The sequence below is a fragment of the Trifolium pratense genome, linkage group LG7 (assembly GCF_020283565.1).
Source record: "Trifolium pratense cultivar HEN17-A07 linkage group LG7, ARS_RC_1.1, whole genome shotgun sequence".
Taxonomy (NCBI): domain Eukaryota; kingdom Viridiplantae; phylum Streptophyta; class Magnoliopsida; order Fabales; family Fabaceae; genus Trifolium; species Trifolium pratense.
The window spans coordinates 18126021-18141784 of NC_060065.1; the positions used below are offsets into that span (position 1 = coordinate 18126021).

At 31.0% G+C, this 15764-nt stretch overlaps 1 protein-coding gene, 2 long non-coding RNA genes and 1 pseudogene across 4 annotated transcripts; 2 read left to right on the top strand and 2 right to left on the bottom strand.

Annotated features, from left to right (window-relative positions):
- Nucleotides 1-409: 409 nt before the first annotated feature.
- LOC123894584 (kiwellin-1-like) lies at nucleotides 410-7917 on the bottom strand. Its single transcript, XM_045944615.1, has 3 exons — nucleotides 7900-7917; nucleotides 4340-4343; nucleotides 410-900 (listed from the first exon to the last, which is right to left on the bottom strand). The coding sequence occupies exons 1-3, from the start codon at nucleotides 7915-7917 to the stop codon at nucleotides 410-412; spliced, it is 513 nt and encodes a 170-aa protein (XP_045800571.1).
- LOC123894583 lies at nucleotides 7283-7842 on the top strand (annotated as a pseudogene).
- A 3472-nt stretch (nucleotides 7918-11389) lies between the features above and the next one.
- On the bottom strand, nucleotides 11390-12765 carry LOC123894585. Its single transcript, XR_006803872.1, has 2 exons — nucleotides 12606-12765; nucleotides 11390-11984 (listed from the first exon to the last, which is right to left on the bottom strand). It is a non-coding gene; the product is annotated as an uncharacterized LOC123894585 (long non-coding RNA).
- A 19-nt stretch (nucleotides 12766-12784) lies between these two features.
- Nucleotides 12785-14182, top strand: LOC123894586. 2 transcript variants are annotated; one of them, XR_006803875.1, is made up of 3 exons: nucleotides 12785-12794; nucleotides 12875-12966; nucleotides 13588-14182. It is a non-coding gene; the product is annotated as an uncharacterized LOC123894586 (long non-coding RNA). The 2 variants fall into 2 exon arrangements; XR_006803874.1 differs by lacking the exon at nucleotides 12785-12794 and having other exon boundaries at nucleotides 12802-12966.
- The last annotated feature ends 1582 nt before the right edge of the window (nucleotides 14183-15764 follow it).

Sequence of the window (15764 nt, forward strand, 5' to 3'; positions counted from 1 at the left end):
CCACATAATGTGTGTACACTCAATTTTTATTACGTTCAAAATTTGGAATCTGAACATTTTTAGTTCATTGAATTTCAGTTTCAAAGGACCAAAAACTTTCAATGATTATTTTACAATGAATCATGTTAGTAAATATGAGATCTAAGGCCATGGATTCATGTTACTTATAAATCATTATTTATTTATAAGTACAGAATATCACTAAAGGGAAAATTTGGAGTATTAATATAAAAAACCAAATATTTAATTTAAGATTTGAGCTCTATAAATAAAAGTATGTATTGTATTTTCTTAATTTGTAACATAATGATAACAATTATATGATAGACATATAAGGAGAAACATAAGTAAAAAACGTCACTAAAACTAAACCATAGAAACACAAACAAGGATTTCAACTTATGCAATATCAAGCATCTGACCATGTAATGTCAAGGCCACCCCATTGTTCCTTGGGCACATTTAAGGCTTTCCACACAGCCTTGGAAGCATCAACAATGTTGTTTGGACAAGGAGGTTGGTAGTCGTGTTCTTCATCACATCCCTTTGTTGAGTCACACTCATCAACAACCATGGCCACAACACTTCTTCCGTTAGCACTGATTGTAATGTTGTTGAGACATCTACTCCTGTGGTTGAACCATCCGGTGGAAAGTGCAACCACTGGAGTATCGTCAGAATGATACCGCTTGTCACATTCTGAAGGGCCACCGCCGTCTCCACCCTTTTGAAAGCTATTAAGAGTAAGATATGCCTTAGTGTGAGTAGACACAAACGGAGAACATTTATAGGTTGTGTACATTTTTCCTCGCACACAACAATCAGAATCATCCTCTTGATTGCATTGTCCTGGAGGAGCTTTCTTTCCTCTAATTGCGCCGTTTGGACGACACTTTTGAGCTTCAGAGTGCACAAAACTTGTTAAAATAAGAGTAATAGCCCAAATTACAACTATAATACATATAAGATCAATTTTGAGGTCAAGAACAAGATCTTCTCTACCTTGTTTAACGGATTGGAATTGAGTGCAGTAGAATAACGACACAGTCATTTAGTTGGCAAGATCAAAGACCGTCTGATCTGATTAAAATCAGAAAGTTTAGATTTAATTTCAAAATATTATATTAAATAAAAGGATTAAATATGTGTTTGATCCCTGTAAAATTACCAAATTTTGTTTTTTCTCCTATAAAAAATATGACATGTTTTGATTCATACAAAATTTGTATTCATGAAACCAACCGTTAGTTGGTTCAGTGGTAATTGACGCTGAACTTGGTAGGGAGGACCACGGTTCGATCCCCCACAACTGCGATCGGAATGAGACTGGAACCATTTGATGCCCAAACTGACCCCCAAACCCAGATCAAACTGATGGTGAAAACAAAAACAAAAAATTTATTCATGCAGTTTTAATCCATGCTATTTATCAAAATTTTAAAAATTGTTTAATTATGCTTTTCTTTGTGAATAATTATTTTCCTGGACATGTTTATTTAATACTATAAAAAATTTCTTTACAAAAATTTAGATATATTTTTTTTTAAAATAACAAGAATTGAATATGAATTTTTAATTTTCAAAAGATAAAGATAAAACTAATGAAAATATCGATTTAGAAATTAAGTGCTTTTGAGGAACTTGTTGTAATGTTGTAAACACGTCTTCAAAATAATCATTCAAAAATACACATTGATTTAATAGAATAGACTAAAATTACGTGCATAATAATTTTGTAAGGACCAAAACATGTAACCTTTTGTATAGTGATAAAAACAAAATTTAATAATTTTATAGGGAAAGATAGTTTCAAAGAAAGATATTTTTTTTAATTTTTTTTTTAAAGAGTATTCAAAGAAAGATAGTTAATTTGCAAACACTTACTTTAAAATATTCGTCAAATTAAGAAAATTCCGATTCCTGTTCAGTCATGCAATATATATTTCGAACACTAACCAGCAATTTCGTATTAGTTATTACTAGACAATTACCCGTGCGATGCACGGGTTTTATGCGTTGTTTTATACTATAACATAAAAAATTATCGCACGGGTTTTATGCGTTGTTTTATACTATAACATAAAAAAATTATTTGTATAGGTAGTAAATCTAAAATTGAAAAATAAGTATTATCAAAATAATAGTAACAATATAGAAGTTATCTAAATATGATATAGATATAAAATATGTGTTTATACATTTAAAAAAAATTATTTATACACTACATTTGAAGTCATCTTGATATATTCTTCATTAACATTAGTTAGCAATATTTTAATTCATTCTTTAAAATATCTCTAGAAATACCAACATATAATTGACCATTGAAAAACAATTGATGTTGGAACATAAAAAGTTTTTTTTTTATTATAAATTTTATTGGAGGATTCTGAGTTGGATAAACTACTTCATTATCAAATCGGTCATTTATATTTATTTGAAACATATTGAGGCAAAGATAAACCAACTTAACCGCGTACTCAAAACTGAATATGATAAAAATCATGAACAACATACAAACCATCAGTAAATTTTATTTTATCTATTTTTTTTATTAACACTTCAAATTGATTTTTATTTGGATCAATCAAAAGAATGTGACGATGAATTTGCGTACCAAAATCATCAGTAAATAGTCTTGACAATCGACCAACTAATTATATACACAAAGATTGAACAAAAGATTATTAGCAAAAGCATTACCTATTATGAACCAAAAATAATAAAATACACAAAATAATAAAATGAAGAAAAAAAATTAAAATGAATAGCAACCCAAAAGAATAATAATAATAATAATAATAATAATAATAATAATAATAATAATAATAAAATAATAACATTTAGTACCACACATTAAATGAATGTAAGTGGGTGATATGGCTAAATGAAAGGTTTTCATTGGTTTAAGTGGGTGATGTGGATTAGGGTTTAGATAGTCAATTGGACAACTATCTAGGATTTATATATATAGATATAGATTATGTATTATATTTTTTTTTTTTGACAATAACAAAATGATATTCATTCATTCATTCAAAACGTAAAGGATGAATCTGCGAACAAAACTCACAGCATCCGAGTTAATAGCATACAACGGGAAAATGCCTACAACAAATAATATGATAAAGTTAAAGTCACCGAAGTATCCATGCCTCCGGATCTGCAGCGTTGAAGCCCAAATCATTGGTTGAATCTGTAATTGACTGAAGCCGATCTTTTCAATAGAAATCAAATGAACACCGCACAATACGGGACAACAAAAACGTCGCACAAGACGACGAACAACACAACGCCGCACTCAGACGGCGAAATCACAAAAAAAAACACAAAAAAAAAACTTGATCAATGTGAAGATCACTTATTTAAATAAAGAAGAAAGGGAAAAACAATTATGAGGGGTGATTTTGGGTCAAAAATTGACCCTAAAACCACCCCTCCTTGATAGATCAAGAAGAAAAAAACTAGGTTAAGGTGGTGGGGGGGGGGGGGGGGGGGGGGGGGGGGGGGGGGGGGGCTATTCTTATGTATTAAAATTATTATGTATTAAAACCGACAAAGTTTATGGTGCACAAGTCACCGAAAACAGTATAACGAATATGAATTTTACAAAATTCACCGTTAGATGGAAAGTTTATGTCGTATAGATTATTCATAATTTTTTTTTTGAAAAAATTGAAAATCATTTGATATGTTATTAAGACCATCAAAATTAACGGTTTATCGATTTTTATTCAATACCGTTAATCTTGATGAGTGTCAATAACATATCAAATGATTTTCAGAAAAATTTAAAAAATTTATGGATGACCCAAACGATATAAATTTTCCATCTAACGATGAGTTTTATAAAATTCGTATTCGTTATAAATATATCGAAGACTTGTGCATCATGCACCACTTAATCAAGTGGTGCATGTTATACAAAGCCTTAAAACAATTGATCTAATCTAACACCCATAAAGTTACTGGTGTTTTTTTTTGTCTTTTTATTGTGACCACTTAACAACAAAATGTAATTCTCTCATATCTAAACATATTAATCCTGCTTTGTGTCTTACATGAAATTGCCAATAACCTGAAAAAACAATAACTATATGAAATGCCTAATAGAAACAAGGTGCTATCTAGCTTCATGAGAAAACAAATAAAATACTAATCAAGAAAGTTCGTTAGTTTGCAATGTACTTAAAATATTCTTCAAATCAATTCAAAGAAAACTTATATTCTTTTTACTAAACTGGTGACTTTTATTTTGTTTTTTTTTTTTTAAAAGCAAAATATATTATTATTGATAATAACCGATCTTCGTACAAGACGAACAGAGACCGGGACAAACGGAACTAAAAAAACAGAGACGCCGTATATAAGCGGAACACATTGAAGAAAACCAAAACCGACACCACCTAATAGAGGTAAACTTCTAATCCCATAGGTATCGTTTGGTCCGACTTTTTAAGGGTCTAAAAACTACTTTAAAATAAAATTTAAAGTAAGTGCTTTAGAAAAAAAATTAAAGTTGTTTGGTGATTTCTTTTTTAAAAAACTTAAAATAAACGCTAGTTCATATTTGTTTGATAAAATATTTTATTTAAGGATATTATATTTTCAAAATATAATAAACAAATATTAAAATTGTGTGCAATATTGTATCTTAATTTTGCGTGTCTATATAAAACAATTATACATTTTTGAAATTCATAAAAATAAAAAGTGCTCAGTGAAAGTGCATAAATTCTCTAGGTCTCAATAACATAAAATAATTTTAAATTTGTGTAAAATTTTATATAAATAAATAAATAATCTAAATGATATAAACTTTAAATACATTGTAAATTAAATTTTGTAAAATTTATATTTGTTAAAATATTATTATGTGGTGTAACATTATCGTTGTGAGGGAGCCGAAGTTCAAACTCCGATCATAGTGTCCGGGTTAACAATTTTAATATTTTTTTCAGCTATGCTAGGACTTGTGAACTATCGGTGTAATTTTATCCAAATACATGTATAGTTATTTAAATGATTAGTTTCATATTTTGAAGAAGAAAAATACTACAGGGTTCTTATTTTTTTTTAATTAATAGTACAGTGAAAACTAATGATAGTGCATTTTTTAGATAAAAATAATAATAGTGATTTTTTAAAATAATAATAATAATAATAATAGTGCGTCAAAAAAAATGGTGCACAAGACGTCAAAGACATGATGGTAGATGTAGATGCATATGAATATATCAATTAAACATAGGCTCTATTCGGTAAAATTAAGCTATAAGCTAAAATTAAGCTATAAGCTAGCTTATAGCTGATAAACTAGCTGATAGTTGAAAATGAGAGTGGTTATAGTGTACAAGCTTTTTCCTTATGCATCATGTATAAATAATGAAAATTGCCACGTACCTCCAGATTGCTTAGCGCAACCCTAAATTTTATGGCGCGCCCCCCCGATATTTTTTTTCGTCCCCCAGTTTTATTTTCTAGCGCGCCCCCCAGTTTTTTTTCTCCTCAGATTTCAAGCGCGCCCCCCTGTTTTTTTCTACCCCAGATTTCTAGCGCGCCCCCTAGTTTTTTTTTCTACCCCAGATTTCTAGTGCGCCCCCCAATTTTTTTTCCTCCCCCAGATTTCTAGAGCGCCCCTCATTTCCAATTAAATAATTACTTTTGTTCCTTTGAAGTACATACTATAAGAACCCATTTTAAATTAATTGTGTTGGATGATTATATAGCCATATTTTAATTTAAAATTACATACTAAAACATGTACTATAATTATGGTTTAATTTATCACAATTAACATAAAACTATTAAGTACATCTAATGATTTTGGAGTACAACCCTCTGAAACTATTCCACAGCAAAATTATTTTGGCATGATTAAGTACATCTAAAGGTTTTGTAGTACATATTTCTGAAACCATTCCACAGCAAAATTGTTTTGGAGTACAGATCTCAGAAACTATTCCACAACAAAATGATTTTTGCATGATTTTAGTTTAAAACTAACTACTAAAACATTTAACCATACATAATACTCTCAAAATTATCCCTAATTAATAAACTAAAATTCTATTAATCAAAATTAATCAAAAAAAATTTTAAAAAAATAATAATTGGGGGCATGCTAGAAATATGGGGGCGCGCTAAGCAATTTGAGGTATTTATGTCCAACAGGTGCATAATGCATAAATAATGCATAAATGGACATAAATGGTAAAATTAGCTGAAGTGTTTGGTAAAATTAGCTTTTTCAATGATTGATAAATATAAAAAGACATAAATGGACATTTATATGTAGTGGGTAGTTTCTTATTTTATAAAAAATAATAAAATTAAATTAAAGGTTAAAAATGAAAAAAATTGTAAAAAGCTATAAACTATAAGCTCAAACGCTACTTGAAATAACATCTCAAAAAAAGCTATAAGCTCGTGAGAAAATCTTTTTACCAAACACTTTTATTTTTTTCAAACAAGCGTATAAGCTAGTCCAATAAGCTATAAGCTAGCTTATTGGACTTACCAAACACACTCATAGTATATATGGTTCTGCAAGGATTCGAAGAAGGATTTAGCCGAAAAGCTGATTTTCCTCATAAAAAGTTGCATATATTAACTTTATCAAAAGCTCGTTATTGATGTATTTTACGCATAAAAAATAAGTAACTTTTTTTTGTAAAGTACTTAAAAAAAACTGTTTGGCCCGACTTCTACTTTTATAGAGTAAAATGTCAAAAATAAGTACGGCCAAACGGTACTTAGAAAGACACTCCTCAGCCTCCAGACCACCAAAGTAGACACCAACTCGACCCATAGATACGCCACTAGACTCTAACTCCCGATCTTGAAGCAAAAGTGACCGGCCCATTGGAATCCAAAGAGCATCTCCGCGAGCCAAAAATTGTTGGGGCAACAGTAGAAATAAAGCCTAGGTAGATAGGTCTCAGCTCACAGTCCGCCTCCAATTCGTCAACGCCGAAGCAAAAGAGGTCCAACTAGATAAAAAAAAGCCTGCAAATCTCAGCAGATTTGGCAACCGATAGACACTCAAAAAGAATGGTAGTTAGTAATTGAAATATAAATTAAGCTTTCCTCCACCATCAATACTTAAGGATTTCTTCTTGTATCGTAACAAGTTAGGACTCATTTCCTTGACCCCAAAACAAACATTTTCTTTTCTTCTCTTACTTTATATATATTCATTAAAATCCTAATCTATATGCATTAATCATAATTCATTGATTGGAAAAGAGGAGAAAAAGAGAATTGCATTGATAAATATACAATGAAGAGTTTTTGTTCCAAAACTTCTTTCCTTTTATTGATTACTCTCATCTTAACCATCATGTATTCTGAAGCCTAACAATGTCGTCCAAGTGGTAGAATCAGTGGAAAAGAAGAACCTTCTAGACAATCCAATAAGAGAATGATTCAGATTACTGTGTACAAGGACAAATACAACTTATGAATGTTCACCACCAGTATCAACTCCAACTAAGGCATATCTCACACTTAATAGTTTTCAATAAGGTGGTGATGGAGGCGGTCCTTCTTATTGTGATAACCAATACCATTCTGATGATACTCCGGTTGTTGCACTTTCTACTGGATGGTTCAATAACAAGAGTAGATGTCTCCACAACATTACTGTAAGCACAAATGGAAGAAGTGTGTGTGGCTGTGGTGGTTGATGAGTGTGACTCGACAATGAGATGTGACCAAGACCATGATTACCAACCTCCATGTCGCAACAACATTGTTGATGCCTCCAAGGCTGTATGGGAAGCCTTGGGTGTGCCTCGAAATCAATGGGGTGGCCTTGATATCGCATGGTCAGATGCTTGATATAGCTGAATTTGAAATTTGTGTTTTTGTTTTTGCATTGTAATTAAGTGATTTTGCGAACTTATTTCTTTTCATGGACATTCGATATATATGTTATGATCATTCTATTGTACATTATGAACGGTTAAACCCAATGTTTTCATACATACTATAGGTTAAGTAATTAACATAGTAACTTTATGGATCTCGATAACATATCAAATGATTTCCAATTTTTCTAATTTTTTTTTATGGATGATCTATATGATATAAACAATCCAACAGTGTATTTTGTAAAATTCATATTCGTTATAATGTTATTTATGACTGGTCCACCATAGACCACTTGATGAAGTGATATTAGAATTTACCTAATTTATTGATCTAGATTTCCTTGTTTACATTCACTTTCAACAAGATGAGGTTTGTAAATACCTTGTTTCTTCACATTTTAGATGTTTTCCTTATGTGTATATGTGCATGATTTAAAATTGTGGTTGTGGTCGTTGTGATTGCGGTTATTTGTGGTTGTTGCTACACCGTAATGTAGTTGTTGCGTCATGAAATCATTTTAAATTTTCACAAACTATATAAAAATAAACTTTTATGTCACTACACTATTTATCCACTATTGCAGAGTTTTAATTTATTCCATAAGTATTGATTTGAAGGTGCTTGAAATAGACGGTTTAGAGATTATTCCATAAGTAAAAAAAATTATTAAATTTGACACAAATTACATCGGATTCATAAATTTTAATTTTTGGTAAGAAAATTTGGAGGAATATGGCCAAAATCGTTTGATGCAGTTCCTAATGCAATCGTACATGTGACTTAAAATCACACCGCAATTGCAAATGCAGACCACGGTTTTTTTTTTTATTGCATCCATACCACAATTTGAAACCATGACATTGTGCAGTAGCAATTATTTAGACGTGATGAAAAATTCTGTCAACAACGCAAGAGGAAAATGGAATATTTGGTGGTCAAATTTAACGAGAATGGATCCTTTCAATTTTGTTTTCCTCAATTTTCACATCTCAACCATCAATCACATTTTCTCCATTTCTTTTAAATTAAAATATTGTTTTATATTTATCATGGTCTATTGTTCGTGTTCCACATTATTTCCTCAATTTTTTTTTGCACTCGAGAGAATTCTTTCTCAAATTTAACTATGCCAAGTATCAATTATATATGAAACCGTTGGATGTCATATTTTTATGACGAAACTATACAGATTTCTTGCTCGTAAAAGAAATATATAGATATAGTTCTGCAGGAGAGAAACTATGATGAAATATCCTTAGAATAATAACATCATTGTTACAGGTCTGAAATTTCAAAATTAGATCTCTTTCTTTAGATATTTAGTTCAAAGAATAAATAATATAAGTAAGAAAAGCGGGTATCAAAGAATCTTTAAACATACCAGCTAAGTTGACACCTTAAAAAAATGTGAAAAGTAAAAAAGAAACTAACCGAAAGCAAGAAAACCAAACCGGGCAAGTTCGATTAACTTTAAGCTTATAGCAGGGCCGGTCCAACATAATATGAGGCCTAAAACAAACGTTTTTTTTTAAAAAAAATAAAGCGAACGTTAAAAACAGACTTTTATAAATTCTAATAATAATATTTTTGTTAAATGAAAAGGGATGGATGATGGAGGGTCCGGTTAAGGTGCATAAGCCAAAGCTTATGCACCGTGCATAAGCCCAATAAGTGTGTACTATAGGTTGTGAATAATGGTTTGAATATTCAGGATTTAAAAAATCTATTTTACTCTCATAGTCAATATTAATGGGTTCACAACACTGAAACCATTTAACAAGACTAATGGTTTCAGTGTATAACGTACTGAAACCATTTATCAAGCATAATGGTTTCAGTGTATAACTTACTGAAACCATTTAACAAGAGTAATGGTTTCAGTGCACAAATCCATCATGGGTTAATAATATTCGAAATCAAGGTTATAATATTGAAAATCATAAGTATAAAAACCAAAATCAAGAGTTTTTTCAAAATTGAGATAATTTTCAAATGGGTCTGCTTAATAGTTAATGTCGTTCAAATGCCTTTATAATTAAGTTGAGAAAGATTAAAATGTATTGGATTCGAAGAGAGGAGAATTGTCTTCGAATCAACCCATGAACCTAAACCTCGGAAGAGAGGTGATATGTTGGATTCAAATGCACGTCCTTCAAATGGGTTGATTCGAAGACCATCCTTATCTTTCTCATGTTGGGAGACCATCCTTAAGTAGGTTTCAACTAATGGAAGTTCCTGAACCTTTTATCAAGTGTATATATAACTGAAACCATTTAACAAGACTAATGGTTTCAGTGTATAACTTACTGAAACCATTTATCAAGCATAATGGTTTCAGTGTATAACTTACTGAAACCATTTAACAAGAGTAATGGTTTCAGTGTACAAATCCATTATGGGTTAATAATATTCAAAATCAATGTTATAATATTGAAAAGCATAAGTATGAAAACCAAAATCAAGAGTTATTTCCTTTCACCAAGAGTGGTTAGAGGCACACAAAAGAAAAATTAAATTTCTAAAGTGGCGAGAGGTTTTTTCAAAATTGAGATAATTTTCAAATGGGTCTGCTTAATAGTTAATGTCGTTCAAATGCATTTATAATTAAGTTGAGAAAGATTAAAATGTATTGGATTCGAAGAGAGGAGAATTGTCTTCGAATCAACCCATGAACCTCAAACCTCGGAAGAGAGGTGATGTGTTGAATTCAAATGCACGTCCTTCAAATGAGTTGATTCGAAGACCATCCTTAAGTAGGTTTCAACTAATGGAAGTTCCTGAACCTTTTATCAAAAGTGTATATGTAACTAAAACCATTTAACAAGACTAATGGTTTCAGTGTATAACTTACTGAAACCATTTATCAAGCATAATGGTTTCAGTGTATAACTTACTGAAACCATTTAACAAGAGTAATGGTTTCAGTGTACAAATCCATCATGGGTTAATAATATTCGAAATCAAGGTTATAATATTGAAAATCATAAGTATGAAAACCAAAATCAAGAGTTTTTTCAAAATTGAGATAATTTTCAAATGGCTAGAAGCACACAAAAGAAAAATTAAATTTCGAAAGTGACGAAAGGTTTTTTCAAAATTAAATTGAGATAATTTTCAAATGGGTTTGCTTAATAGTTAATGTTGTTCAAATGCATTTATAATTAAGTTGAGAAAGATTAAAATGTAACTGAAACCATTTATCAAGAGTAATGGTTTCAGTGTATAACTTACTGAAACCATTTATCAAGAGTAATGGTTTCAGTTAATATGAGTGCTCATCTTTATCCAAACTACAAGTAATATGAGTGTATAACCCACCAATAGATAAACACAACAATCGCAGAACTTCATCTCAAGTATATCACATTCTACAGTTAATATGAGTGCTCATCTTTATTCAAACTACAAGTAAAATGAAAATGATAGATTACTGATTTTCAACAATGTGAAAGTCAAATTCTTCCTTTTTGGTGTATAATAGTCATGCTCAATAATATCAAAATGACATAACTCATAATAAATAACAAATATGCTTTCTCCACCAAATTGGGAATTAAGACATGAACCACCAATTCTTCATACACCAACTCACATGTCAGAGACTCAACAATGAATACATAAAAAAGTTTCAACCTAGTCTCTGACTCTTGGTCACTCATTATATCCTCTAGAACCTATTTGAGCAAGGCATTTTCAAAAATTCAAAAATTCAGAAATCTATCATAAACTAACATAACAAGAAATTCAAAAATTTATCTATATACAAATCCAAAAACTTAGTAAGACATCATCTAGAACCTAGACATCATGTTGCAGCTTCTTGTCCAATTGCAAATGTGCAGCATTCCTCCAAACCCGTATTCGTTCAATACCTCAATTATCTTCTTTTTTGTTTTTTTTCCATTGACAGATTGCACAATATCATACACTTTAGGTATGCTCAATTTGTGTCTCAACCTATGTTCAGCCTCGGTAGGTTTCTGCTTCTATTCAGTTGCTTTTGCAGCTTGCATTTTCCCCTTTTGTTGTCGGGTAGTATGCGAAGATGAAGCCTTCGAGTCTGATGACTGCGATAGGCCAAGGCTGAAGCTTGGTCCTGACTCGTCAACCTGCATTGAATGAAACCATTATCAATCAAAAATCCTATACTAACAGATCAACAAACATTGTCATATCACATATTCCCACTGAAACCAAAATCCTTGCCTAATGGTTTCACTTAGATAGCAGACATTATAAAATCTAGATTGTAACTCAAATCATGGAGAATCAAATGATAAATCAAATAGATTCCATCAAACAACAACTTAACCAAGGAATTCACATTAACAACAACTTGTCAACCAAGCAATTCACATTAGAAAAATGGTTTCATAGAAATGCAGGTTGACGATCAAACAAACATAAGTAGCCAAAATACAATCATGATTACTGAAACATACTAGAGTGAAACATAATTAGTCAAACATTAAGCTTCAGGTCATCTGCATTAATTGAAACCATACTAACAGATCAACAAACATTATCATATCACATATTCCCACTGAAACCAAACACAGAACACATTCACTATACAAAACACCTAAAAAAAGAGAGATATAACATTGAAACCATAAGTATGGTTTTATGGTTTCAGCAAGTTATACACTGAAACCATTTACCAAGAGTAATGGTTTCAGTGTATAAACTATTGAAATCATTTTCAAAATCAAATTAGAATCAATACATACTCCAAGTATGACGGCACATCAGGATGGCGAATATGTTTCTCAGTATCAATAGCAGAAGCTTTCTGAAAGCATAAAATATCACCATTTTCTAACTGCATTCATGGAAAAACAAATCAATCAGAAAATCAATGGTACATTAACTTGGTGAGCATCAACTGGGTATGTACTATACCTGGAACCGGAAACCAGGTATAGTACATACCCAGTTGATGCTCACCAAGTTAATGTACCATTGATTTTCTGATTGATTTGTTTTTCCATGAATGCAGTTAGAAAATGGTGATATTTTATGCTTTCAGAAAGCTTCTGCTATTGATACTGAGAAACATATTCGCCATCCTGATGTGCCGTCATACTTGGAGTATGTATTGATTCTAATTTGATTTTGAAAATGATTTCAATAGTTTATACACTGAAACCATTACTCTTGGTAAATGGTTTCAGTGTATAACTTGCTGAAACCATAAAACCATACTTATGGTTTCAATGTTATATCTCTCTTTTTTTAGGTGTTTTGTATAGTGAATGTGTTCTGTGTTTGGTTTCAGTGGGAATATGTGATATGATAATGTTTGTTGATCTGTTAGTATGGTTTCAATTAATGCAGATGACCTGAAGCTTAATGTTTGACTAATTATGTTTCACTCTAGTATGTTTCAGTAATCATGATTGTATTTTGGCTACTTATGTTTGTTTGATCGTCAACCTGCATTTCTATGAAACCATTTTTCTAATGTGAATTGCTTGGTTGACAAGTTGTTGTTAATGTGAATTCCTTGGTTAAGTTGTTGTTTGATGGAATCTATTTGATTTATCATTTGATTCTCCATGATTTGAGTTACAATCTAGATTTTATAATGTCTGCTATCTAAGTGAAACCATTAGGCAAGGATTTTGGTTTCAGTGGGAATATGTGATATGACAATGTTTGTTGATCTGTTAGTATAGGATTTTTGATTGATAATGGTTTCATTCAATGCAGGTTGACGAGTCAGGACCAAGCTTCAGCCTTGGCCTATCGCAGTCATCAGACTCGAAGGCTTCATCTTCGCATACTACCCGACAACAAAAGGGGAAAATGCAAGCTGCAAAAGCAACTGAATAGAAGCAGAAACCTACCGAGGCTGAACATAGGTTGAGACACAAATTGAGCATACCTAAAGTGTATGATATTGTGCAATCTGTCAATGGAAAAAAAACAAAAAAGAAGATAATTGAGGTATTGAACGAATACGGGTTTGGAGGAATGCTGCACATTTGCAATTGGACAAGAAGCTGCAACATGATGTCTAGGTTCTAGATGATGTCTTACTAAGTTTTTGGATTTGTATATAGATAAATTTTTGAATTTCTTGTTATGTTAGTTTATGATAGATTTCTGAATTTTTGAATTTTTGAAAATGCCTTGCTCAAATAGGTTCTAGAGGATATAATGAGTGACCAAGAGTCAGAGACTAGGTTGAAACTTTTTTATGTATTCATTGTTGAGTCTCTGACATGTGAGTTGGTGTATGAAGAATTGGTGGTTCATGTCTTAATTCCCAATTTGGTGGAGAAAGCATATTTGTTATTTATTATGAGTTATGTCATTTTGATATTATTGAGCATGACTATTATACACCAAAAAGGAAGAATTTGACTTTCACATTGTTGAAAATCAGTAATCTATCATTTTCATTTTACTTGTAGTTTGAATAAAGATGAGCACTCATATTAACTGTAGAATGTGATATACTTGAGATGAAGTTCTGCGATTGTTGTGTTTATCTATTGGTGGGTTATACACTCATATTACTTGTAGTTTGGATAAAGATGAGCACTCATATTAACTGAAACCATTACTCTTGATAAATGGTTTCAGTAAGTTATACACTGAAACCATTACTCTTGATAAATGGTTTCAGTTACATTTTAATCTTTCTCAACTTAATTATAAATGCATTTGAACAACATTAACTATTAAGCAAACCCATTTGAAAATTATCTCAATTTAATTTTGAAAAAACCTTTCGTCACTTTCGAAATTTAATTTTTCTTTTGTGTGCTTCTAGCCATTTGAAAATTATCTCAATTTTGAAAAAACTCTTGATTTTGGTTTTCATACTTATGATTTTCAATATTATAACCTTGATTTCGAATATTATTAACCCATGATGGATTTGTACACTGAAACCATTACTCTTGTTAAATGGTTTCAGTAAGTTATACACTGAAACCATTATGCTTGATAAATGGTTTCAGTAAGTTATACACTGAAACCATTAGTCTTGTTAAATGGTTTTAGTTACATATACACTTTTGATAAAAGGTTCAGGAACTTCCATTAGTTGAAACCTACTTAAGGATGGTCTTCGAATCAACTCATTTGAAGGACGTGCATTTGAATTCAACACATCACCTCTCTTCCGAGGTTTGAGGTTCATGGGTTGATTCGAAGACAATTCTCCTCTCTTCGAATCCAATACATTTTAATCTTTCTCAACTTAATTATAAATGCATTTGAACGACATTAACTATTAAGCAGACCCATTTGAAAATTATCTCAATTTTGAAAAAACCTCTCGCCACTTTAGAAATTTAATTTTTCTTTTGTGTGCCTCTAACCACTCTTGGTGAAAGGAAATAACTCTTGATTTTGGTTTTCATACTTATGCTTTTCAATATTATAACATTGATTTTGAATATTATTAACCCATAATGGATTTGTACACTGAAACCATTACTCTTGTTAAATGGTTTCAGTAAGTTATACACTGAAACCATTATGCTTGATAAATGGTTTCAGTAAGTTATACACTGAAACCATTAGTCTTGTTAAATGGTTTCAGTTATATATACACTTGATAAAAGGTTCAGGAACTTCCATTAGTTGAAACCTACTTAAGGATGGTCTCCCAACATGAGAAAGATAAGGATGGTCTTCGAATCAACCCATTTGAAGGACGTGCATTTGAATCCAACATATCACCTCTCTTCCGAGGTTTAGGTTCATGGGTTGATTCGAAGACAATTCTCCTCTCTTCGAATCCAATACATTTTAATCTTTCTCAACTTAATTATAAAGGCATTTGAACGACATTAACTATTAAGCAGACCCATTTGAAAATTATCTCAATTTTGAAAAAACTCTTGATTTTGGTTTTTATACTTATGATTTTC